At 42.3% G+C, this 25,840-nt stretch overlaps 1 protein-coding gene across 2 annotated transcripts in view; it reads right to left on the minus strand.

The window, feature by feature from the left end:
• Positions 1-6,611: 6,611 nt before the first annotated feature.
• nos1 (nitric oxide synthase 1 (neuronal)) overlaps positions 6,612-25,840 on the minus strand; it is a gene marked incomplete at both ends in the record, with an annotated part of 31,092 nt that continues 11,863 nt past the window's right edge. For both annotated transcript variants that reach the window (XM_079222625.1, XM_079222624.1), the window contains 22 exons: positions 6,612-6,734; positions 7,505-7,699; positions 8,041-8,189; positions 8,364-8,485; positions 9,191-9,278; positions 10,475-10,685; positions 12,689-12,858; positions 13,649-13,842; positions 14,029-14,107; positions 14,481-14,619; positions 15,317-15,491; positions 16,257-16,373; positions 16,538-16,596; positions 16,681-16,785; positions 17,656-17,800; positions 19,064-19,149; positions 19,597-19,791; positions 20,408-20,509; positions 20,936-21,110; positions 22,235-22,374; positions 22,477-22,618; positions 25,244-25,335. In XM_079222625.1, coding sequence (XP_079078751.1) covers positions 6,612-6,734; positions 7,505-7,699; positions 8,041-8,189; positions 8,364-8,485; positions 9,191-9,278; positions 10,475-10,685; positions 12,689-12,858; positions 13,649-13,842; positions 14,029-14,107; positions 14,481-14,619; positions 15,317-15,491; positions 16,257-16,373; positions 16,538-16,596; positions 16,681-16,785; positions 17,656-17,800; positions 19,064-19,149; positions 19,597-19,791; positions 20,408-20,509; positions 20,936-21,110; positions 22,235-22,374; positions 22,477-22,618; positions 25,244-25,335 — 3,003 coding nt within the window. The remainder of the gene's footprint in view (positions 6,735-7,504; positions 7,700-8,040; positions 8,190-8,363; positions 8,486-9,190; positions 9,279-10,474; positions 10,686-12,688; positions 12,859-13,648; positions 13,843-14,028; positions 14,108-14,480; positions 14,620-15,316; positions 15,492-16,256; positions 16,374-16,537; positions 16,597-16,680; positions 16,786-17,655; positions 17,801-19,063; positions 19,150-19,596; positions 19,792-20,407; positions 20,510-20,935; positions 21,111-22,234; positions 22,375-22,476; positions 22,619-25,243; positions 25,336-25,840) is intronic.

The raw sequence follows: 25,840 nt of genomic DNA on the forward strand, positions 1-25,840 counted from the left end.
AATGCATTTCTGGCACTCGCTGTAGAGCGTGCAGCCCTGTGATTAGACCACATAAAAGAGTAATCGAGGAAAGACTTTCAGGGTGACACTCTCGAGTCCCCTCTGTTGAATAAATTCATGCACGTACACGGGTGAAAAGAGCAATCTATGAAAAGAAAATATTTTTTTTCGAGTCTACATTTCCTTTCTCAAGGAAAGTGCTGAGATGTGTCTAGAGACACATATATGCCTTAAATGTCTCTTAATACACACTTGCGGGTCAAGAACATACTTTGGATTCTCGCCAAGTCTCCTACATCTTAATCAATGTCAGCCTTCGTGAGAATCTGCCAGACTGGTCCGACAAGTCTCCAGCAAGGGAGCAAGGGAAGTGTGAACAAGCAGGTAGGCACCCTGCTTGTTCACACTTCCCTTGCTCCCCGCAGAGCTTGGCCAGACCTGGTCCGCTTCCTACCTCTCCCAGCTGCAGCTTCTCACTTTCTGCTTCTGCGTCATCGTCCTCCAGCACAGAAGGCAGCAGCAGCGGGTCGGTGGCCAACTTCTTCCCATGAACCATGACTTTGACGCTGAGTAATGGTGATACCGAGGACAATATATATGTTTTATTCCTTTGTTTTCAGTCTCAGTGGGGGGTGTTCTGGTGTGTGTGCCGTGAGGGAAATCACTGCACTGCATTTGAGCTGCAAGGTATGTGTTCATGCAACCTATCTTGCTCAATGGGAGGGTCAAACTCTTTGGGCTAATTAGAACGGCCGCTGCTTCTCTTCCCCGATAGCGGATCACCAATTGGGAAAAGTTTGTCTTGTTGTGTTGACACGTTTCCATGGCGCCGAGCGTGCCGACTAGACGACAGAGGCAGGAAGGGGAGGGGTAGCGAATGGCTTGTTTGCCGCAACTGTGTTTGTCATTTCAACATCGAAATCTGACCTTCAAGCTGGAAAATGCTTGGCCCTGAAACAAGTCCCTGCAGCAGGAATAAACTGTCTTTCTTATACAAACAAGAACAACAAAACCAAGCAAATGTGTTGACATATTCTGTAAATGTTTCTCTTTATTTTGTAAGTAAATGCAAAGTCCTTGCAGTTGATGCATTAAAATGGAATATCCTCAATCAATTACAACAAAGGTCATTATAGCAGAGGCTGATCGGATCAGAGTTGTTCATAGCAGCAGTGATATGCAAACACAGAAAAAGAAACTCTTTTTTTTTTTTTTTTTACCATCCAAAGCCTCGTGAGAAAGGCCGGACGACCTCACAATACAGTCTCACTGACTGACACAGTGCTGGTAAATAGACAGAGCTTTTTTTTTTTTAAATGATGAACAGGAGAGAGAAGATCACCATGCATGTATTTAATGCCGCTGCCGTTTCATCCCCATACCTAAAGGATATGAGAGACACCGTAGAACAGGCCTTTTTTTGTCCTTTTTAAAATCAAGCAGAATCATAGTGCTCTTTTACATAATCAAAATACATTCTTAGAAAAGATCGAAGTGGTATTCTTTTATATCGTATACTTTGTCTTTGAATATATATCTATAGAAGCTATATATAGAAGCTATGTCTTGTATCAATTGCTTTCCTGCTGCACATTTTACACCACAGACATTTTCTTGACGGCTCTCATTCCAATTGAACTAAATCTTGTTTAAGCAAATTATACAGTGGCGACATTCATTCAGAATGAGCAACAATGGCGACATTGGGAATCCCCCATTTCTCCCCCAGCAGTAAAAATAGTTGATTCAGAAAGAAGAAAAAAAAAAGAAGAAAAGAAATCACACACATACATAATCTCGGCAGCTGTGAGGAACGTTTGAAAATCACATTGAGATCCGTTAATCATGCTAACAGTTATCTTTAATTTTTGAATCATAGACAGAGAAAAGGGGAACAAACAAGACTCAGAAGCTGACAGGAAAAGCCCCAGGTTACTGCAGAGGAGGTGATCAATAAGCAACGTGGCCCCCTGCACCAATATATTCAACTTACAACCCTGACTCATTGGAAAGCAGCGAATGACCAAAGCGGCAGCGCGACTGCCTCTCGTCCCTGAATGGAAAACTTCACTGGAACTTAATACGATAGAGCTGAACTGCCGAGATCAAGAACTAAACGCCACGTGGGCAGTTTCCTGTTACCAAAACACCATCTGTAAGACTACATTTTCAGGCCTGTGACTCACAGAGCAACAAATTCATGCTTATTTTAAAATCTGACTAGTTCGACAAGGTAACAGACGTCAAGCAGAGTAATCATGTCGAGAAAACATACACCTGAGCACATGCATGTTTTACACCCACGCATATAAAGAGGCGCACACTTATGATGATCTCTGTGGCACACAGACACACACACACACACACACACGCGCGCGCAAACACACATACATGCTGATGCTACTGAGCAGGTGTCAGGTCACAGTGAGAGGGTGGCGTGTGAGCCGTGGGGTTGCGCACAATCATGCAGAGAGAGACACAAGAAAGAACGTGTGTGTGGGCAGAGGCAGAGGAGTTAATGTAAGGCAAGAGGCAGAGGAGTTGTGACGCTGATAAATGCAAATTTAAAAAAAGCTCAATAGCTGTCAGATAAGATCTGGCCACCACAGGGTGCGAAAGGAGATTTTTATTTATTTATTATTTTGCGTCACTAAGTGTTTTGTAACAGAGATATGTCTTTTTTTTTTATGGAATAGTTTGACAGGATATGATGAGAGAATCGATACCGCTACTCGCTTGTAAGGTGAATATGACGTTAAAGCCAGAAGCCCCGGCTTAGCTTAGCATAAAGACTGGAAACAGGGGGGAGAAAAGTTAGCTTGGCTCTATCTAAATATAACTAAATCTTCTTACCAGCACCTCTAAAGCTCACTAATTTTAATCTTTATTTTTTTTTTTGGACTTTGGTTTTTGCACGGCCTAAACAAACGAGATATAACGAGATATAACATGGAGATATTGTTGCATTTTCCTCTTTCTAGTTTTATTATGCTAAGCTAAGGCTGCAGGCAGACCGATACCTAAAACAACGCGACACCCACCAACGCAACACCTACCTTTTTTCCATCTGAAGGCCTGCTAACCGGCTCTAACTCTCAGCAAAAAAAATAAAAACTTTATTTACTGATTCAATCATTGAATAATCATTACAATAATTTAAAATGTCAAAACAATGTCCCTCCACAATGAGTATATGATTTGATGCATTACATTGTCCTTCGTTATAGTCGACACATCAATACTAAGATATATTAAAGTCTGAGAGCCCTGAAGAAGTTTAAAGTTATTATATGTGTCATTACTTTGGAGCTCATTTAAATATGTATCGACTCCGGTTCAGACTTCTTCCTCATTGGCTGCCCTGCACATTCCTATGCAGCTGCTGTGGGTTGGGCGAGCACCAGCCGGGACACGTGACAACATTATGATGTTAGGGAGAGGATGGACAGGCCACTACGAAGAGAGCTGGCACAGAGGCTGAAGCATTTTGATGAACTGCCAGTGAAGAGCTAGATACTATGTTAGTTCAGGCTGACAGAATCGCTGTTTTCATATTTCAGGGCAACCTGTCAACACGGCAAATTTTGCGTGCAGAAAATCAGTTGTTCTTTTCGCATGCCTGTACATCTTTCAATTATCTCTCCCCCTTTGAACTTTCCCTGGATACTACAGCCTTCGATTGTTAAAAAAGAAAAATACAGCCCAAATATGTTCGACCAGCCCCTGATTCTTTTCTGAAACGTAAAGTCGGCATAACTCGCGCTCCAGAAATGTCCGAGTTTGTCATCAATGCCACACTTTTCCTCGCCAATATAAAAACTCAATGAAAGCCGTTTCACTGGAACAATAACACAGAGTATATTATATTTCTTGAGTATATTCTCGTCTTGGTCATGCATTCACAATGAGGCAGGTCATTACACTGGGTGCACACATTATGAATCGAAATGATCAATCTATAATTTTTGGAAGTATCATCAACAAGAGAACAGAACATTTCCAACTTGCTACAGCCAAAATCGCGGAGCCGAACAGAAACAATAAAGTGGTATAAAAAAAATAAAAGAATGAAAAATAAAAGAAAGAAACACTTTTTTTTTTTTACAGTACAAAAATTGGCACAGTATTTTTGAACCAGCTTTGCCGCGTCCTCCGGACTGGTCGCTGTCAGAAAGCCCCCCGATCCACAGACCTACGAGCAGAAAACCCTGAGAGAGAAGACAGAAGGAGAGACAGAAAGACGGACAGAGGGAGCGACAGAGACATGGAAATAGAGATGTTACAGTCATTACTCATCCAGCGAACAGGGGCTTTGATGGCCAAATGTGAAATTCAAGTGACAATCCACACAGGAGCCATCGTCTGTGATGCATTATGTTGGAGCTTAATGAGCTATAGTGGATATGTAGGGCCCTTGTTCTGCTCTCATAGCAAGGGTATATGAAGTGTCTAATCTTGAATGTGCACAATTGACAACGGAAACAAAAACAGAAAATGGAACAGACCCACTTGCTTTCACTCTAATCCTGTTAGTGTAAAGGCCCTTCGCCCCGGGTTTCTATGGTTACCCCACTCTGTTTTCATCTCAGGGGTGATAGCACATCGGCGTCACCAACGACTACAGGTTGCAGAGTAGGGTTACTTATACAAAATGCCTCTCGGAGATAGAGATGCTCTTGTAATCTCACCGGATGAGATCAATCTAAATGGGCTGTGTCTTATCTGAAATATGAGCTAACCAGCTGGCTGGAACAAAAAAACACACAAAAAAAGGATGAATAAATAAGAAAACACATCATAGATCTTTAGCGTCCCACGCAGTTCAGATCTGTTACAGACGAGTCAAGTGAGTGATCCTAGTTTGTGTTGTGTTGTGTGTACAGACTAGACATTACCATGCCTCATAAAATCCACCCCGACACAAATAGACTAACAATGAACCGATAAAGGAGGAAATAAATTATGTATGAATGGAGGAAGGAATAAATTAATGTGGGTTATTTTTCTGGTTTCGTTCGAATGATTTATTTGTGACATTGAAACTTTACGAAAGTCCTGGCGACCCGTTTGAAAGTCCCAGTGAAAGTTTGGGCACCTTTGGCCTCTGTGTTGTGACGTATTCCACAAGTGGAAAAGGAATATTTGAGCTGTTTTAGCAGATTTTAATCAAATCCTTCGCATTTGATTGGGCCACTTGAAAGTGTGTGGGCCCAGAATATAGGACGATAAGGAGCTACAGGGGGCTCACACTAAAATGGTGTCACTAAAAGTTGCAGATTGATGCATGAATGGATTTCATGGTATTGCTGTTTGATTAGTTGGGACTAGCTTATGTAAGCACACTTCTTATTTTGTTTCACAGGAAAACAAGATCACTGGATTTACATACGAAGACGATTTTTAAATATCTTGTTTAATATATGTACTGTATATGACGGGGATGTGATCTAAAAGGGTTGAAAAAGGCATTTTTTTCATTTAATCTTAAATTTAAAAAGGCACAGTTTCTGAATACGGTCCGCGTGCATTGATCCGTGGATTTGAAGGTTTTTACTTTCACAGTATGTAATAGCACCCAGGCCTGCTTTATAGTCGAAAAAAGACATCTCACTTACATGGGACCTTCATAATTTACAGTCAACCGAAAACAGTTCACCAAATTAGTTAAATGCCACTTCAGCTACTTGAAAGATAGGCCTGCGCTCTCAAACTCAAATTACCAAGTGGCTGTTTGGATACTCAGCCAAAGATTTTATTCACAGCTGAAATCTTAAAACAATCCTGTTCCATTAAACAAAAAAATAGAAAAAAATGAAGCCCATAAACGTATTGGACCAGAAGTTGGACTGTCTCCTAAAGCACCATGGAAACGAAATAGCAAAATTATAAATGTTGCCCGGTTAGGCGAAGCTTGTGTAATGAAGAGCCAAACTTTCTGCTCTTCCTCCTAATTCTGGTGGCTGAGGGGACTTCTGCGTATCTAGCACCACCACCCTATAAAGATGAGAAGTCGGCCTATAATTCATGGTAATATAACACAATAACTAATGGGAGAATTTTAATAGAAATTGATGCTGATGCCTCTGACTCATAGAGGATGAATCCCATTGCTGAACTTTTCTTGAACCACATCACCCAAAGATATCCATTTGTATCTACTGGGCAGTGTACTATAAAACGTGTTTGTTGTGCCATGCCAAAGCCAAAATGTTAACAATGCATACAAGATATCTCTCAATCAAGGGGTTCTGAAACCTTTCGGAGAACATTTTCCACCCCTTCAGACCTGTTTCACAGTGATAAACAAACGGACACGCACTCGTTGTGCCCCGAGTGAAGTGACTGATTCACGACAGATTGATGGACGATGTGTCACAATCATGTCAGAGGTTCTATTGGCCCAAAGGCAACGTGGGTGGTGGTAACGGTCACAATATGCTTGTTGGCGCTTATGGTTTCCATCTGCAGATATTCCATTTTTATTGATACAGCAAGATTGTATGATATGTAGTAGAATCACGAATCTATGAAGATTATTGCACATTAATATTGGCAATAGGAATAGTCTTTTTTAATGGACTTTGGAAAAATTACAAATGCTGGAAAACAACTTACTCATCTGAATCCTTTTTGCTCTCCTCAATGTAGGCTATGGACTCTGAACGAAGCCGGTTGGTGACCTCATAGGTGCGCAGGGTGACCCCAAAAATGTCCTCATGGTAGCGGTTCTCATCCTGGATACGGTGGAATGGGGAGAGAGAGAGAGAGAGAGAGAGAGAGAGAGAGAGAGAAGGGGACCAACATATGAGATGGATTTAGTTAAACAGTGAATGACAGAAAGAAATATGTGAATTTAGTCAAATCGTAATAACAGCCAGATTGGCTTTCCTCCGTAAGAGCATGCAATTAAAATACATAATGGTTTCAGGCGACTTCTTTGTGCAACATGGAGATATTACTAGATAGCATTTAGAATTGTTTGCAAGCGTTTCCTTTTTACTTTACATTATGAGGGAACTACTGTAGATGAACCGAGGCACACTGACTGTGTTTTCATGCCTGCAGTCGTTGCATTTGACAGATTCACTGAACAGTGATGAAAAACAACTCTTCAGTCCATTTGTATTCGACACAGGTAACTGTGATAATAGTTGGCTTGGCGACACGTGTCGCTCTTCTTTTTATAGCCTTTTTACCCTTGAGTTCACAAATGAAAATAAGCCAGTGGGGGTGTTTTTTAATCTTGTTTTTTTCCACAGGAAATAGTGACTCAACACGCCTTCTGCCTTTCAGCAGCTCCATGCTTAGCACTCAGTTGCATACATTCATGTGAAGAAGAACCTCGCCCATTCAACTGGGTGCTGATTGCATTGCTCAAGGGCACCTCTGCAATGACGGACAGCACTTCCCGTTCACTGTTTTCAAAGCTCACGCAGGATTCAAACTTTTGACCCCTTCCTCCCTGACACTATCGTCACTCCAGGCGGTTTCCCCTCTCTCTTACCCGCAGCTTGCTGATGAAGAAGCCGGCATCCTCCAGTGTCATGTTGGCCTGCTGCTTGATGATATGCTGGATGGTCTTGAGAACGTCCCCGGCCATCGTCACATCCCCGCACACGTAGATGTGTCCCCCTTCCTCCCTCAGGCACTGGTACACTATCTCCGACAGCTGCTCGCGCAGTACATCCTGTACATATTTCTGAGAGAGGAGGAATGATGAGTGTGCATGAAGAAGTCAGGCGTGAGAAAGGTAAGGACAGGAAACGCGTGTAGAAAAACAGCCGGAGAGGGAATAAAGTTAAATGAAGTAGAATTTGCAAACAACAAGACGAAAGACTGTTGGATACATATGGAGAAAATATTATTTTATACTCCGGATATTGCATTATTTTTTATAATTGTACCTGATGAACAGTGAATAACCACAGCAGTCTGTCCTCAGACGTTTCTCTACTCTCTACGATTTATTTTCAAACCGACACAGCAGTCGAAAGAGTTGTGACAAGCTGACCACAGCTTTGCACAGTTTAGCGCTCGTACCTTTGGTTTGTCGGGTTCTCTGGAATAGGCCGTGAAGAGCTCCTTGAACACTTCCTTGTTCTTGGCCTGCATTGTCTCCTCCTTGTAGATGTGGTCCATCTCAGACTGCCGGCAACCAAACACCAGGGTCATGGGGCACGACTCGATTCCTAAAAAGGTGAGAGGCGGTGTTGCTTTGTTGCTCTGAATGTTTGAACTGGAAGAGTACATTTATCAGCTTGTCCTTGATATTCTTTTAATCATTCTGCAATCCACTGCAAAGACTCTAGATAAAGTAGTAATAAATACATCTGTAGGGAACGAGAGAAAAAACTACAACCAACCGTCGTGTTCAAGGTCATATAGTCTCTGTTGCCAGAAGCTTCTGAATGGGGCGATACCTGTTCCTGGTCCCACCAGGATACAAGGTGCTTGGTTGTCTTTGGGAAGTCGGAATGATGGTGCACTAAAGTATGGAAATAGAACAAACATCATTTATTCAAAACGTAAAAATGTGCTTAAAGTGACCACAAAGTAATGTTTACTTCTAGGCGTAGTCTTTTTTTTTAAAATACGCTTATTCACTTTCTTGTGAGAGTCATGTTGAGAAGATTTTTAACGCTCTTGTGTCTGTATGCACATTATGAAGCTATACATCCCACAGCTGACTAACTTTGCTTAGTGCAAAGACTGAAATAAGCGACCATCAGTAACAAAAAACGTCTGCACCACCTCTTAAGCTTCCTAATCAACACATTATGTTCGTTTGTTTAGTGTAAAAGTGATAACTTGCTGTTTTAATGGGGTTATGTAGGGGTATAATCAGGGAAGTTACTGGTCCCAAGTGAGCAATAGCTGGACCCATAATCCCCTTTTAGGTTTTTGTTTAGATTAAAGAAATGCTTAATCCACAAAACGACCATTTGCGTTACCTTAAGTTATTGGAGAAAACCTTTTTTCTTGCATGCCTCCGCGGTGAGCGAAGAATTGAAAAATGCAGTGAATCCTTGCTGAATTGAAATAAACGGTGCTAGCTTCATATGTAGCATGCAGACATTAGAGCGGTATCGATCTTTGGCTAGAAAGCAGTTTATTTTATTATCCCCAATATGTCAAACTTTCCCGCCACACAACATTTTATAAAGTACAAAAACAACGTTGTGATATTTACCCCCGGACAAAACACGGCACCATCTCCCCCTTCTCTATCCTGTTGAGCCACGACGAGCACACTCCATGGTGGATAGGTCCCTCTCCATCTGAAAGGGATGATTCTTACCAAGCGGCCACTTTACCTTCTTTTCTTCACCTCCCACTCTCCTTTAAGTGCACAAACTAACAGGAGAAGAAAACAGACCAAGGCTAGGGCTGTCTCTCTCACCCCCCACTATCTCTCTCTCGAGGAAAATTACAGTAATTGTTATATATATATATATATGTTTGCACACAAGTACACATTACAAGTGCGAGAGCAAATAGGATAGCGTTAGTAACTACATGACAGGCTGAGCGTATTGATGCTAATTACAAAGGTATAGAGATATAAGAGCCATGTCATATGCTATGCTCACACACTTCAACTGAAACACGAGTAGCTAACGCATTTTATATACTGCCGGACAGACTGGTATACCTGCAGCATTTTCACTCATGTGTCCGTATCTCTAAATAGAATCAGTTTGCAGATATAGAGTCTTCCAGAGGTGTTTCTACATCTACGTTTCTTGTAATTGCACTCGTGGTCTGGTTGCCCTATGAAGCAGACTAGCTCCAGAGATAACTTCCGATCAATTTTCTTAGAGCCATCGGAGGGTTCTCAGAGAGGCTGAGTCATTTGACTTCTCGAGTCTTTGCAGCAACCTTGCAAGAGCCACAGCACAGTCCTTTTTATCCATGGCCCAAACTGAACCGAAGCAAAAATATATATATACACAGCGTATGCACTCATTGGATCTTTCCCAGTCAAAACTTACTGTTAGATGCTGTTTACTGGAAAACCAGTTTATTTTGGATATTTTATGAAATGTCAAGAAAGGCGCCTCTGCCAACCAGTCATGTTGCAGTTTACATCCATGTCTGCCCAACATGTAATTTTAGATAGATACAATTGTGTTTTATTGAGATAACAGTGACCTCGACTTTTGACCACAACATTTTTATCAGTTCGTGCTTAAATCCAAGTGGACGTTTGTGCCAAATTTGCAGAAATTCACTCCAGGTGTTCCTGAGATATCAAAGGAGAGAACGGAAAACACGAAAACAAAATGCCTCCCCGCCGGTAACAGAAAAAGAACAATTTCCGACCCTCAAACGCATAATTGGGAGCATAAAAGTTCGTCCTCACTGTCGGCAGAAAAATACCAAAGCACTTGCAGCTAAACCCACGCAGCCTTCAGATCCTTGGAGAGACATTAGCTAATGCCTAGAGAGCCCCACATGATTTGTAGGCCCTTACCTCTGGCACGGTAAGAGACCACAGCGACGGTGAGGTGGATCTCTCCTGGGTGCAGGTCTGGAGAGGAGCTAATGGAGTAGTAGCGGGGCTGCAGCAGGGGCAGCTGGGTGAGCAGCAGAGTGGAGGGCATCTGGATGGAGGGGAACTCCTCCAGCACCTCCACCATCGTCGGATTGTTGTACCACTTCCACTCCTCGTACTCCTGCAAGCCCTGTGATGTCACACGGGAAAAAAAGAAGAGGTGGGATGAAAATACAGGGAGATATGTATTGGATTTCATTTGCGTCTCGGTGGGATCCGCCAACACTTCTGACTCGGAGAGCAGGAGGCAGCCACAAGCGGAGCCATTCTTCATTCACTGCCCAACTGTTTTTGTGTGTCATCGCTGACATTTGAATGTGATGAATTTAGAGCACTGCCACCAGGCTTGAAAAAAAGAAGAAAAAAACAACAACTTTCATATGTTCCCAACTTTTGCTTTGTTCTCAAGCTGCTAACGAGTGACATGGTGCCCATGAAGAAGCCTGGTGGGGTGCCATGCTGAGCCTGAAGCACTGTTGGAAGTGTGTGTGTGTGTACAATTAGCAAAATTGTTCTTTGGGGATTTTCTTCTTTTACTCTTGATGCGCATATGGAGTCATGGGGCTTTTCAGGGATTGATATAGTTTGTTTACTTGAGATATTGTTCGTAACTTTGGGATTAAAATTCAAGAAATTCCTGCTTTCAAAACACACGAATAAAACAAAATAGAATAAATATTCTCTTATTATAAAGTCGAAGAAACCCCACCTCAGTCCTGAAATAAGTGGGACATTTCAACATGCATATGCATATTATATAATATGATCTGCAGTGCTGAATCTACTGTTTCTTTTTCTAAATTCAGAAGCCTTCCATCGTTTCCTCTGGCTTTGGTGACAATAATTAGATGTATGAGCATGTGAGTCACTGCTTGGCCTCAGCCAGCCTTTTCCACACATTGACAAAAATGGAGAGTAAATTGTGGGAGGCACTGCAAGGGGGAAATATGCTCTGGGTTAGAGCGATCAACGGCTTTAATTTGGCGCCAGCTCACTCCTGCTGTACATATATCCGCGTCGAATCGTATTTCCGACACTGATAAGTATCTCCCAAATTGTGATGGCAAACATGATGAATGTGGTGGTTATTGTTGTGCCTTAAAACTTCTTTAACCCAGTAGAGCCCCAGCCATTTTTCTAAAAAAATCAGATAAAAAAAAGAAACTTCCAGGATGTATTTCCTCTTTTTAATTATGCATATCATCACCTTTTTTTCAACTATCAAATAGCACTGTGTGTTAACAGTATCTCTGCAAAGTTTGACTTTGATTAAGTGAAGTAAAATATTTTTTGTAATTAATTTAGGGCAGATTTCGTGAACCGTAGGTTTAGGTCCGCTGAAAGCAGAAATGCCCTAACTTTCTTCCTGGACCTCGGATGCCTCTGGTTCCACAACAGAGGGGCTCTGCTCAAGCAGATGTACAAAAACATACCAAGCAAGTATTGTTTCTTCCATAAGTAAGTCATATTTCTGTTTTTTTGGCTGGAAAACAATGCAATGTGGTTGATATCTTGCTGAAGCTTTGTCTGACAGTGGTTTTGGCGCAATTGGTCGTACGCTTTCCAGAAAGGTGTGCCAATCATGTGTGGCATCAAGCTAGAGATATAAAAATGTTGTTTTCCATAACTTGGGGAGCTCTCTCGAGTCACTTTCGAGTCCTTCAAGTCATATTTATGGTTTATGTTAATATTTATGGTTGAACTGTGTTATAAACATGTAAAATGGACTTATATGCTCTTGTAAGGCCAGGCTTTGCAGTTTGTTTTGCTATGTCACATCAATGGCTCTGATATCGATTCCTGGGAGTATGAGCACTTGGAGAGTGAGAAAGACCTCCTGATGAAGAATTCACCAGTGGGAACCTGTGGTTTATAAGGTGCATGGTGACTTTTTATAGAATCGTGCTTTAAACAGTGTTCTCATAAAAAGGGAAAGAATAGCTGCATACATTTGGCTCACAAATGAAAGAAGAAAAAAAAAGGTGCGTATTTTGGGATATAGCCTACGCACATACACCGCACATCCCTTATGTGTCTAGTCACGAAGTAAGCCAAGCGCTCAGTGCAGCAGCAGCAGCTCAATAATTCTAAAGGTCAGTGTTAGTGGTAACGGCGAAGTCGAAGTTAATTTACCTTACTGAGGAGCTCTAGTTTCTTTTTCTGTTTGTCGTTGGTTGCCAGAGCAGCAAACTGCTGCAGCAGCACAGGGCTTGGTGGGGTGGTGATGTCCATGAAGTACTGGAAGGCCTGGTAGATGGTGCAGGGAGGGATGCGAGTCTCGTTTGTCCAATTACTGATTGCACCTGCAGAAAGGAAGACGGTTAAAGCTGCATTCATTTTTAGTTTTACATTAACAGTGGATCAAAGGACTATGTGTAACATGGTAATAAAATCCACAGATAATCGTCACCCGACTCTACATTTCCTCCTCAAGTCTACAGAGCTTTCTTTTAGTGTTTTGTTTAGCTTTTTAAGCCTGGAAACTCTCACCAACTCCATTCCCAGGGGCAGCAGGCAGCCGTTTAAAGTAAAAAAGCAATGCCCAGCACACAGCACATCATACCATTATATATGTTAAAATATATGTTATACTGTGTGCTACTGTGCCATAAATTCATTACCTATCAATGCAACTGTTATTTGCACTGTTAGAATTGTGAGCCGATAATCAAATTCAACCCCTTTAAATCGAATTTTGAGGACTGCGGACACACATTTTCTATGCAGATGATCAAGACAATATATTCTAGGGCCTTCGAGGGAGACATGAAGTTTAATAAGCCACCACCAACAACGGTTGTATGCATCGTGTTAAGTTTGATTAGGCTCACATACTGTGTTGAAGAAACACCTTGCTTCACAGTCACAGTGAAAATCACACTTTTGTCAACCAGTGTCACCACAACTGTTTACCAATACGCATCTTCACTGAAACATTTCTGGGCATACATTAGATACCTCCCTAAAGTGTGACTTCTTGTTGTCTACTGTGGCAAGAGAGAATGTTTCCTCTTCATATTTTGAGTCTGACATCCTGGTCGCACGCCTACCGTATCCGTAAAGCAGCGTGACGTCGCTAAGAGCATCACCCACCTAGGGCAGTGTTCCTCTCCTCCAGGAACTCCACTTTCACTATTTGATTGACAGGCGGAGCATCCTCCAGTTTGTCTATGAGAGCTATCACAAGGTCCTCGTGGTTGCCAGGAAAGATGCCCAGATGGTCGCCGGGCTGGTAGCTCAGCCTGTCGTGGTCGTTTGTGTGGAGCCGCACAAATATGGTGGAGCGACTGTAAAAGAGATCAGAGATTTAGGGAACAGCGCTGCACAATTTTCAGTCTGTTCCATTTAGTTTTCTGGTGTCCAAACTTCATTCAGTTAACTGTGGTGTATTGGATCAGTTACACATCATTTCACAAGTTTACCATAACAGACAAATATGCGACTCATTATTTTCCAGTTTCTTTCATACTCACTTGGATTTGGGACTTTGCAAGTTTTGAGATTCTAGCATCTTTGCGCCGAAGACCTTCTTCTTGTGAACACTGTTCAATGCTATGGGTGACAGAAACAATTACATCATCTACATGTCCTTTATTTATAGACTGCTCTTAAGAAATCTATGCATCTATATAGATATGAATATATTAAAGGAACAATTCAACATTTTGGAAAATCCGATATATATGCTTCCTTCCTCGTGTTTCTATTAAGTTGTCTACCCTTGTATATCAATGAGGGAAATCTAAAGAACAGAAACACCTCCCCGTATAGCGCATTACAGTTTAACAGCGCCGTAAACTGCCTCCTTCAAAATGACCAAATCAGCTCCAGGTGAGACAATGCATCACTGCTCTCGATCAAACTCCTTATCACCCCTCTGCAGATATTTTCCCCTTTAAGATCAAGATCCAGGATTATTATTTACCTTCTGTGAGGCCCGGGGCCTCGGCCATGTACGTCAAGCGGAACTTGCTCTTCTTCCAGCTGCGGTCGTTGCTGATCAAGGAGTCGTTGGCCTTCTCGATGTTCACATCATCGCCAACACAGAACACGTCACAGGCAGCCTAGACATGCAACAGCGGAGCCACAGGAAAAAACACGATCGTTAATCAAAGCGTCCCTTCACAAAGAAATAACAAAGGATTGGGAAAAAGGATCTCTTGAACTCTCAAGTGATGAGATGCCCTTGTGTTTTAATTCATGTTGTTGTGGTTGCATAAAAAACTCAATACCAAGCCTCGGCGAGTATTAATCATGGATTCAAGGTTCTTTGTTTGACATTCAGAGCATTAACATATAGCAGCAAACAGCTATTTTTTATGTAAAAGATATAATGGAGTAATGGCGTCACTCTCCCTGTGTGAGCGTTAATCCGTGCTTCTCAGTGCTTTGTTAACAGAGCCTTTCATGCCAATTAGTGCATGTTAGTGCATGTGAGCGTGTCCCACTGTCTAGCTCGTGGCCGCCACTCTGCACTTTGCCAATACGGCCATTACAGCTGATGAAGCCGTCCTGACCGCCCGTAGCGCCCACCCTTCCGGTTCCCCCTCAGGTAAACACTGTTAGCTCTGTCAGCTGCTAGTCTCCGCCTTGGCCTACGCCAGGTTTTGAGCTGTGTGGAGGCCACAGATGCGCTCTGAATTTCGAATGAAGCAGCTTTAAAAATCTAAAAACGGTGTGCCCATTCGATGAACACCACACCGTTTTTTATTGACAAATGAACCAATGTAAGCCAAAAGGGCCTCAGGCCAAGAAACAGACCTTAAAAACCTTCTTGGCCCAGGTTCTGAATGACTCCTCTTGGCCACACAGCTCATCTCCTTCCCCCATGCGTAGGATGCGCTCCCCTCCAAGCTCTTCAAACAGCGTGTCCACAGCGTGGGCAAAGGCGCAGAAGTGTGGGTAGGCCCTGGAGCCAAGGCCAAACACTGAAAACCTAAACACACACACGCACAAAGAAAGAGTGTGAGAGGCAGGTAGTGGTAACAATGCAAATCCCAAAGAGACATCCGCAAAGCACCGCCACCAAGTCCTTGTAAGCAGCCTGCCCCTTCTTCCCTCTCCAAAAGCATCACAAATCGGACGTATTCAAGGTTTCTTGAACTGTCTGGTTTTTGTGTATGGAAATTACTTTTCTGCGATCGGAAAAGTAATTTTCCCTCGGCTCTGCTCGGAAGCACTCAACTCACTTCAGGTTTTTGTTTGATAGTTTTTGTGGCTCCTTCTTCTCAGCAAACTCTCCACTGCAATAATATTTGCCATCCCAAAAAGGTTTAACAAAGTCAATTTAACTGATTTAGATAGTAAAAGAACAATCTGGGTAAGGATTACAATTAAATTAAAAGTTAGATTTGTAGATCATCGGCAGTTGATTACATGATTTCAACATTTGAGATGATTGAAAAATCTCCTTTATGTCCAGCAGATTGTCGGTGGAGACTTTTTTTTGGTTTACTTCACTTACTTGAAAAGTGGATTTGTTTTAGACATCAAGGTCCATATAACCAAAATATATCAGCAGCCTTTCAAAGACTAAGAGGAAGTACATGTTAATGACACAAATCACCTGTATTCTATCTTGACGTCCAGAGATCCTTTAAACAGCAAATCATCACAGCATTTTGTTACGTAGGATAGTACTCATCAGACAAGTGTAATCACAGAGTCTTAAGTTCTGTCTCTTTGGTTTGGTCTGGTTTACCTGACATTGGCGAGAGGTCCGGTGCTCTCAAAGTTAATCTTGACTTCTGGCTCGTCGCTGGAGGACTTGCGAGTGTCAGAGTAGGAGGACACGCTGTTGAAACGGACCTTGTAGCTCCTGGACAGGAGGCGAAAGCAGAGAGATGAGACGCATATATATATATATATATATATATATATATATATATATATATATATATATATATATACAGTATGCAGAACTCAAGGATAAAGATGGAAATTAACATGCAGGAACAGGAACGCAGGCGGGTCTAAACTCACTTCCTGTCTTCTGTGTTGGATGTTGGGTGGCGTATCTCCATTAAGGCTGTTCCAAATTTCTACGGTAGCCAGAGAAAGGCCGTCAGTAACCTTGCTCTGTAATTTACACTTAATAAACTGGAGTGGTCCATTTCTTAACATACCTCCCCATTTTCTGGTGGGTCACCGTTGCCGAAGGTGCTGGTCACCATGAGCACCAGGGTTTCGTGCTCCAGGTCCACCACGTCATATTCATCCATTGACATGACCTGCAGATGCCGCAGAAAAAGAGCATCAGGCGGAGGGGATCTTAGATTCCATTTCCGCAGCCTTTTATCTGGCTCCCTTCTCTCAAGACGCACACTCCACGCGACAGATGACCTGAGCGTGTAAATCAAGGCTGAGCACGCTGCCGTTGGCAGGGGAAGAGGTTGTAATGACCACTCTGTCCTCTCCTCTAACGAGATGATAACATGCTGCTGCCACACGACGAGCATCCATGAGGAATACCACTCAGCATGAATGCGTTTGCCTGCCACAGGACTTGCTTGTGTCTCACACACACAAACACACACACACACACACAGGCGTGAAGAGGAAACAGGCTTTAGCCCCACGACAACGGAGATTTGCCCCGGGCACTCGCATCTGCCCTGCGATCCGTCTACAGACACCCACTCTCAGTGACACACACATCCACACACTTGCATGCGGGGATCTCTTCTTGTGTGATTGATCACACTGGGGGAAACAGGAAGGGAACACAAGATATGACCCGGAGGAAGAGCACACAGTGCATGATTGAGAGCAGCATGTTTTTTTTTTCTCTCTCGATTTTTCTAAACAGATTTGCACAGCCAGGGGTGCTTTTGGGGATCTCGTCTTAAACTACTGCACCGCTCAAACGCTTCGGTGGTTAAATCTCGCCTTCAACCCGCGGCACTTTGCTGCATGAGAGAAGGAGGAAATGTGACAAAAGACACACTTTCTTCTTCTACCCTCTCGTCAGCTGGCATCTGCCGGGCTTCGTCAGAAGGCGTGAGGGGGAGGAGGTATGGGAATGATGTCTTTTGAATTCTTCTTTTTCAAGCTTGTGTCCAACTTTCGGATAAGATGATGCAAGGTAGGAGCAAGCGTACCTTTGCGTCAAAAGCGTGCTGGAAGATTTCACAGAGAGTTTTGGCATAATCTTGCGATTTGCCCGTCTCTGTGGCAAACAGTATGGTGGCTTTCACCCTCTTGGCCATGGCCTGGCCCATGAGCTTGGCCGAAAACTTCACAGCCCTGCAGAGACGAAGAGAGAGACGGTGAGAATGAGATGTGGAAAAACACAAGGACCAATTGTTGAAACCAAAAAAACATTGATTTGATGGGCACAGTTTGCAACGCTCTGCCATGACCAGAATGCTCCCTCAAGTCTAATGAAGCATTTCTTACTCAGGTCTACTCCAACAAATCTTCTATTTCGAAATGACATACTTTTTCAGACATGCGAGTGATGTTTAATCTGTAACTAAATGGTTTTAAAGTCCAACTGTCAACATGTATGTTACATCCTGATTACACAACCTGTGTTTTCATGTTGCCAGATAATTGCAAGATGGTTAGAGTTAGGTAGTGCTAATTAACACCAATCCAAGACAAGAGTAATGCATAGCACTTTATTAAAGTTGTGCTAAAATAGTGTTGTGTACATGTGATTAACTGGATACCTTCAAACCCTACAGTAACGGAAGAGATGTTCATGTGCAAATTACCAAGGAACTAAAAGAGAAATCACGGCAAGCTTCTTGTTTTAATTTTGGCTTCGGCCCGCCCTCTCTCTCTCTCACACACACACACACACACACACACACACACACACACACACACACACACACACACACACACACACACACACAGTACTTAACATGTTTGGCAGTGCCTGCTCTGCTTGTATGATCAATTAAGTTTTTAGAAAGTTTGGAATTTGATATTTTAGAAAAACAGAATGTGGACAATAGTCTGGAAATACTGTCTTTTCTCTTTTTTTTCCATACTTATTCAGACCTTGTAATTACTGACATCTAATTTCATACATTTCAACACTTTTCAATAGGGCATAGGAACCCTGGAGTGTTGTGTGGATCACGCAAGCAGGCGGCTGACATTATGTCAAGGTAGGGGTTGGATGACAATAGTTTACCTTGTCAAACCCTCGAAGGCAATTATATTAACAGCGGAGCGTGCGCGAGTGCACGCATACACAGACAAACACTCCGGCAAACCTTTGATTACTCCCCGAGGGGTTGATTGAATGAATTTCACCGCTGAGTAAACCAGCTTCCTTCCCGTGCGTCTAAATTTTGTCTTTGGAAAGTGATTATTCGGTTGGCCTTAGATTATCATGCACGCATCTGACAGTGAATTATCTCTGACATTTAAGGGCTGCAATTTCACCTTGACTCTATAAACGCAGGAAGAGGAGAAGAAGAAAAACAAATCAAAAATGTAACAAAGCCGAGCTCCGTCTTCCCTTTCAATATGCCTGTGTGACTGCACACTCACTTGGCAAGCTTCTTGAATCCGATGGCTCTTTTCTTTGTGGGCGTCCCATTGACTCCTTTCCACACATGGGTATTCCAGGGATCAGACTGTTGCACATGGGACAAGAAATTAAAGTTTAGAGGTTGTCTTTGTTTAACTTTAAATTCCTATCCAAGATACTGAGGCAGCATCTGTGATTTTCAGTGTATCTGCGCAGCGGCTTGCTATAAAGAAGCTGCAATTCACAATTTGCTGTACAAACTCTCCTTTTAACGTGCTGTACCAGGAGGTATTGAGTTCCAACTTTAATTTACCTTAATGCCTTTTCTTAATATAGTTCAGCAGCCAACCGGGTTGTAAACATAAGTGCGTGTCTATAATTGTGGTGGCGCCCTCTGACAAACATCCTGTAAATTGCGTTACAGACTATTTAAGTTAATGCCAGCACAGATATTATTATCACTCACTGTTTTATGGTGAATTCAACCGGAGGCAAAAGGTGAAGCTCTAACGCACTATGAGCACTTGATGTTTCCTGTACTCCTCTTTCTTACCTGGTACTCAAAGGACGGGGTGAGGCGGTAGTTGAGCATTTCTTGGTGGAAAACCGGTGTGATGCTTCCGGACATGGGAGGCACAATCCACACCCAGTCCCCGGGACAGCCACCTCGCACCCGGTACTCGTTCTCCATGTGCTTCATGAAGGACTCTGTGGCCGAGTGGTGGTCTACTATGGTCACTTTGCATGTCTAGAAACGGAGGACACAGAAGTCGACTCATTTATTTTCAGTTTTCCAGATCAAAGTTGGTGTCATTTCCCATCCGAATGTTTTCAGTCAGTTACATTAAAGTGAATCCTTTATGCCTGCTGACATTGGACGCAACTCATGAGTGTCTAGCTGCACTAGAGACAAACATATTGAGCCATATTTTAGCATCAATATGAGTGTTTGGAACCTATTGGTGATACAAATGGACAGCAGAGTCCCAGCAGACAATGGAGGGACAGTGATGTCCAATAACGGTCCGATCAGACCTTCTCTTACAAAGAAGGAAATATTGATCGTATTATTGTTGTGAAAGATAAATAATGCTTTGTTTCGGTTGACAATCGGTTGACAATCTTCCATACCATTTCTTCACGTAAATTATATTTCCGTCTCATCATCTTAAGCATGTGGAATTTGTAAAAGCCAAAAGCCGTCTACGATCACACATGGGTGAAATTCGCAGTCAGGTGACTTTTAATAAATTGTAGTGAGGAGATGTTGTGACGGATAAATGAGTCAAAGAAAGGACAAAAGTCAACGTTATGTTTTTGGTGAAGTATTCCTTTAAAATGCCGCCACACAAAAATGCTCCTACCTGGAAGCTGAAGAGAACAGCGATGTTGATCTCTACCAGCGCCTGGTCCTTCCAAAGGGAGGAAGTCTTCCTGGTGTCTAAGGCCATCCTGTTAGCAACCTCCTACAAGATATAGAACGAAAATGGAATATGACAGTGTGTACCTGAAGGTGTGACATTCAGGTGTGTTTCATACATCTGATAAGTGGTCACTCATAGTAGCAGTTCATTTTTGAAAGTTCTTTGTTTGGTTAAGTTAAGGGGCCGGGAATGCTCTTCACAATTGGCCCCCCCTGGTCTTAACTGAAATTGTACTCTCTTTGTCTGATTGCCCTAAATGTAAGGGACATTTTCTTTCCCAACAAAATTCTATGTGCCTCTCCAAATATATATAAACATAAAGTATATAATAAGTAAATGTTTGGCATAATATTAAAATCCCCAATGTATAATTTATGTTAAGAGTTTTTGTGACAAAGACAAGGAGGCTTTAAGTGCTGTTAGAAGAAGAATGCAATTCTGATTGCATCCTTCGGCGGCTCCTCTTACCTCCAGAAGGTTGTAGCGTGAGCCGTCGCAGAAGTCCCTCACGCCAATCTCTGTGCCCATGTACCAGCCACTGAAGGGGCAGCAAGTGAACTCCAGACCACCGATCTCCAGCAGCATGTTGGCGACCGCCGGGAGGCTGTACCACTTCAGGTCCAGGTCCTTGAACCACTCGTACCTGGGCAGAGCAAACAGGGGACTGGTCTGTGAGATCTGGAACCATTTCAACGTCACTGTGCTCCCGACTGAAGCCGGGAACACGTCATTAACACAGTAATTAACCATAACAGTGTGTGGCAGTCTTTTTGAGCGCAAATATTTATTCCCGATACACAGAAATGCAGCCAAAATCGTCATTAACACAAAGACACCACTTTTGATAACTTTTCAGTGCTCGATAGAGGAGACAGGACCTCCGTCTACCTCCCAGTGCTCAGTCCTCGCACCCTAGAGGGGTTGATAACACTGCTTGTAGCGCGTTAGACGGGTCTAATCGCGTAATGATGAGGCGCTGTTGGGTGTTGCGGCCTGTGCCAAGCTGCTGCCAGAGCTGAGGACCAGTTGATGCAGGGTGCGGAGCAGGAGATGCCAATTTTTTCGGAGGGGTTGGTAGGGAGATCAGTGAGTCAAGGGATTCTGAAACGCTTTCTGTAGCGCGTAGAGATGCTCTGTGTGCATCTGTACGTGTGGACACTAGTGTAGCTGTCATACACAATTATTTAACCTGATTATGGGCACTAGGTGCAGCAGCAAATTAGGGGAACCTTTTATGTCAGGTCACAAGGTACAAATAAAAAAAAAAACATGGTATAAATCAACAAAAAAAAATGTTAGGTATCAAACTAAACATAGAATTCAGGGCTACAATAATATATAATCCCCATGTACAACCTCTAAACACAACTTAAACAATACATGGGTTTAGGGTTAGGGTGAGGGTTTAAAGGGCTACGACACCACAGGCTTTATTCAGTAGAAACCAATGTGAGAAAAGGTCTCTTAGAAGTGAACGCATAAGAATAAAAAGGCAGAAAAAGGAGCTTGAAACCTCACTAACAAGCCCCATGGTTACCACAAAGGCTGGCATAGCAACAGATAAAGCATGGCTAGCTGTGCTTTCTGGGAATATACAGCACAGTTTGAATGTGACAATAACCCCAATCAGACTTCTTGGCTGAAAACCCCATTGTTTGAGAAGTGTTGTTAAGAGATGTGAGAGTAGGTGGATGTCACCCCCACTGTTGTTGTTTCGCTCTACTCCGTATATTGTTTGCAGACTTAAGAGGGAAAGGCATCACTCACTTTGGGTGTGTGATGGGCACCTCCAGGATGAGGTCTTCGGGGATCTCAAACAGCTCAGGGTCGTTCCCACTGGCTTGAAGCAGGAGGGGCAGGACGTCGAAACGACCCTTCGGAGCTTTCCATCCGAGCTTCACGCAGATCTGGTGACAAAAGGCAAAAGCTGAGCGCAAATAGAACACCTTATTATTATGTGTTGGGCAGGTTTACACCATAGACTTAAGAATACAGCTCCTCTTGCGTACGTCAGTGAATTCAACATTAGCAGGGTCTCCGTGGACTTTGTCATCAGGCTGTCTGTAGCCGGCGTAACGAATCAGCTGATTGTTCCACACTCGAAAGTCATGCTTGCCATCGGTCCTCTGAGGGAATATGGTGATGGCCGACCTGTGAAAAAAAACACCCAAAATAAAATGTATCTCAATAATGGGTAATGCAGATATTAAAAACAATTACCTTTAGTAATAAGATAATATCTGGAAAAACATTGGGAATGACATATTTAGATATCTGAACTGTGCCACAGCAATTTCATGTTGATATCTCATGAGTTTTACATGCACTGATCAATTGAGATTTGGTGCTATTTTGCTTCCGTAACATGTCTTCTTTCAGACTAGTTGAAAAGGAAACATACAAAACATACAAAATATTAATAATATCTATTAGTTCAACATTTCTAAACCTACTCACCTATCGCTTCTTGCAAAATGTATGGAATTGTAAATTATATATCTTTAGGTCGCTTTCTCAAAATTAGTTTTTCCTCAGAAATCTCCACTTCAGGAGCACTTACAGACACTAAACTATCCATTTTCATTCCTATCTATATTCTGAAGTAATTATTATTATTATGTTTTACATATAGAGGCTTGTTCATATATCAATCAGTCTGATTTATAGAACATTTCTATCCTCAACACACGGCAAAAATAGATTAGACAATATTTTCTGATTTAGAGTGATAATAAAACAGTTGATGTCAGCAAAATGAAACATGCATATTGAGCCATGGCTTCATCCAATGTTCAAATGCTCTGGAAATATATGCAAATTAGCAGATATCTAACGAGATAATGACTCATTTACATATTTCAAAAAACTTGTAATACAAAAAATAATTGCCTTAATTTAAGTAATTCCCTATATATTAGTTAAAATGCGTACCCTGTTCCCCTGGAGTGTATCCCCTTAGGAGTAAACTGCTGTGCAACAAAGCATTAAATCCTGCATATGAACACCTAAGTGCATCAATCAACACGGCTGCTAACAGATGGTTGGCATGTAATCCGCCCAGAGGCATTTTCAATCATGTCAAAGGACTCATAGATTCTACCTTTAGTCTGTTCTACATCCCAGTCGTGTTTTAATGCTATGACCGGGTACAAAAAAAAGTGTTAATACTGCTAAGCTGGTTGTAAGTCACAGTGGAGAGCAGCTGGTGTGAATCTGGGCCAGTTGTGCTGGCAGTCTACATCCGCAGGAAGCAGTCTGCTGGTGGAATCGGTCAAAGCAACAGTCATCGTCTGTATGATCAGACGTTTCAGTTCACAGTCATCTCTTGTGGACGACGTATACAGTAGGAGGGTCCAGAAGAAGAAGAACATGTTGTATTCAGCAAGCTATGTGTATTCATTTGTTCAAATATAGGTAAAGCATCACATTCTTATGAGTCAAAAACTTGCCTGATGATGTATTGTGACATGCAATACGCGACTACTTAAGAGCAAATAATGTAAATGATCACATTATTGAACAATATTGGTATAATTTATTCAGTAAAATCACATCGGTTCTACTTTCCTTCATGGCACCCTTTGCAAAGTGGGATATGTCTTAAACAATGGCTTTGGTATTGTTTATAAAATAATATAATAATGCTTTATAGATTGGCTGTAAGCTATTATAAATATGGGTTGTGATGTTGTGAGAATCCCTTTGAGTTGTCACATCATGACCATTTATTTCTAGAAAAAGTACTGCAGACAGTGTGGCCCAAATTCCATTTATTAACCTATTAATATTTGTTAACGGCAAGTTTTGACGGATCATTTAAAAATGAGGAACCGATGGCCATTTATAAAGTATTAGTATACAACCGATGATGCAACTCGTTAAAACATACAAATGTGCTTTCAAACAAAGTGGTAGTGTAATATTACAACATATATTGTCTTTTAGTTTACTTGAAAGCTATTTAAAAGGGAAATCAAATACAATTTTGACAATTTCCTGACACTGTAATCTCCAACTTGCAACAAATATTTACTGCACCGTAGAACTGCACTATTTTCCCATGAAATCCACCACTTGAAAACAACTGACTGTGTGTATTTAGTGCATCATTTTAGGATCCTTCCTTACAATATATGTCATCTTGTCAAAAACAAATCCCAAAATTAACAGGTGATTTGAAATAAACAAGTGAAGTATTGCAAACATGTTGCAATACGCTTATTTATGTTATTTATGTGTTTATTTATCCGTGTTTATTTACATTAAAGGCAGCCAGACTGAGAGAGGCTGTCCTGCTGGCTCTCGTCAACATGTGTATCCGGGCTGTCCCTCTGAAGGCCGGGCTAAGAGTAGTAATGAGTCAGAAGCTATCCATCTTCCAAGAAGTAAATGCGAGGCGTCACATGCGATTAGGACTTGGCAGAACGTGAGCGAGCGCCGTGCAGGTCTGACAAATTGGCCGCCTGTTAGCCAGGTCTGCCGCCTCGGCGACGAAGACGGCGATTGGTGCCGAGACGCCGACGGATAAGACGGGCAGCGGAGAGTGTCAGATATAGTGAAAAGAGACGGAGCGCTCGCTGACAGATGGGACAGAGGGTCAAGTCAGGGTAGACGGAGATGGAGAGGGTGGGGTGAGACGCAGGGAGCGACAGATGGTGGAGGGGAACGTGCGTATGAACTCAAAGCGGAGTTGAACAATAGAAAACGAGGCGAATAGTTGAGCTGTGTGCGTTTGTGTGCTTTTTACATGTGTGTGTGTGTTGTTTTTTTTTTTACCTCAGGTTGCCTTTGTTGGTGGCGTACTTGATGTGGTTGCAGATGTAGTTGTACATTCCATGAGCTGTTGTGCAGTCTCTAGCATCAAAAACCTGGAAAGCAAATGTGAGAATGAAGCCTCAGGAGCCGGTTTACTCCCAGTGAAGGGCTTTGAATACACAAGTCCCATAAATACGGTGCGTATTTTTTGGGGGAAGCTGACGGTGAAATGACTGGACCAGAACAACAGCTATACTATATGTCTCTGAGCATCTTCGATATTGTTTTTTTGACAAAAATGATTTTCTTGCCTAAATCATCTCCTCATCATACTGGCCACCTCTGGTAAAATCGCCTACTTCCTCAGTTGAACAGATCATGTGATTCTACCCCTATAGTGTAACGGCCTATGTGAAGAATGTGACTTAGGCCATTTTATTTTGCTTAAGTCAAAAGACAGTGTGACTTTGACCATTTTAATTTGCTCAAAAGACAATGTGACGTAGGCCATTTTGCAAGCTTTTCAAGATGGCATTTTGAAGCTAGCATTTAAGCTAGCAATTTAGTTAGCATTTTTGCAAGCATTTTTGTCAATGAAGATCTCATTCGGACATAATA

The sequence above is a fragment of the Taurulus bubalis genome (assembly GCF_910589615.1).
Source record: "Taurulus bubalis genome assembly, chromosome: 8".
In the NCBI taxonomy this organism is placed as follows: domain Eukaryota; kingdom Metazoa; phylum Chordata; class Actinopteri; order Perciformes; family Cottidae; genus Taurulus; species Taurulus bubalis.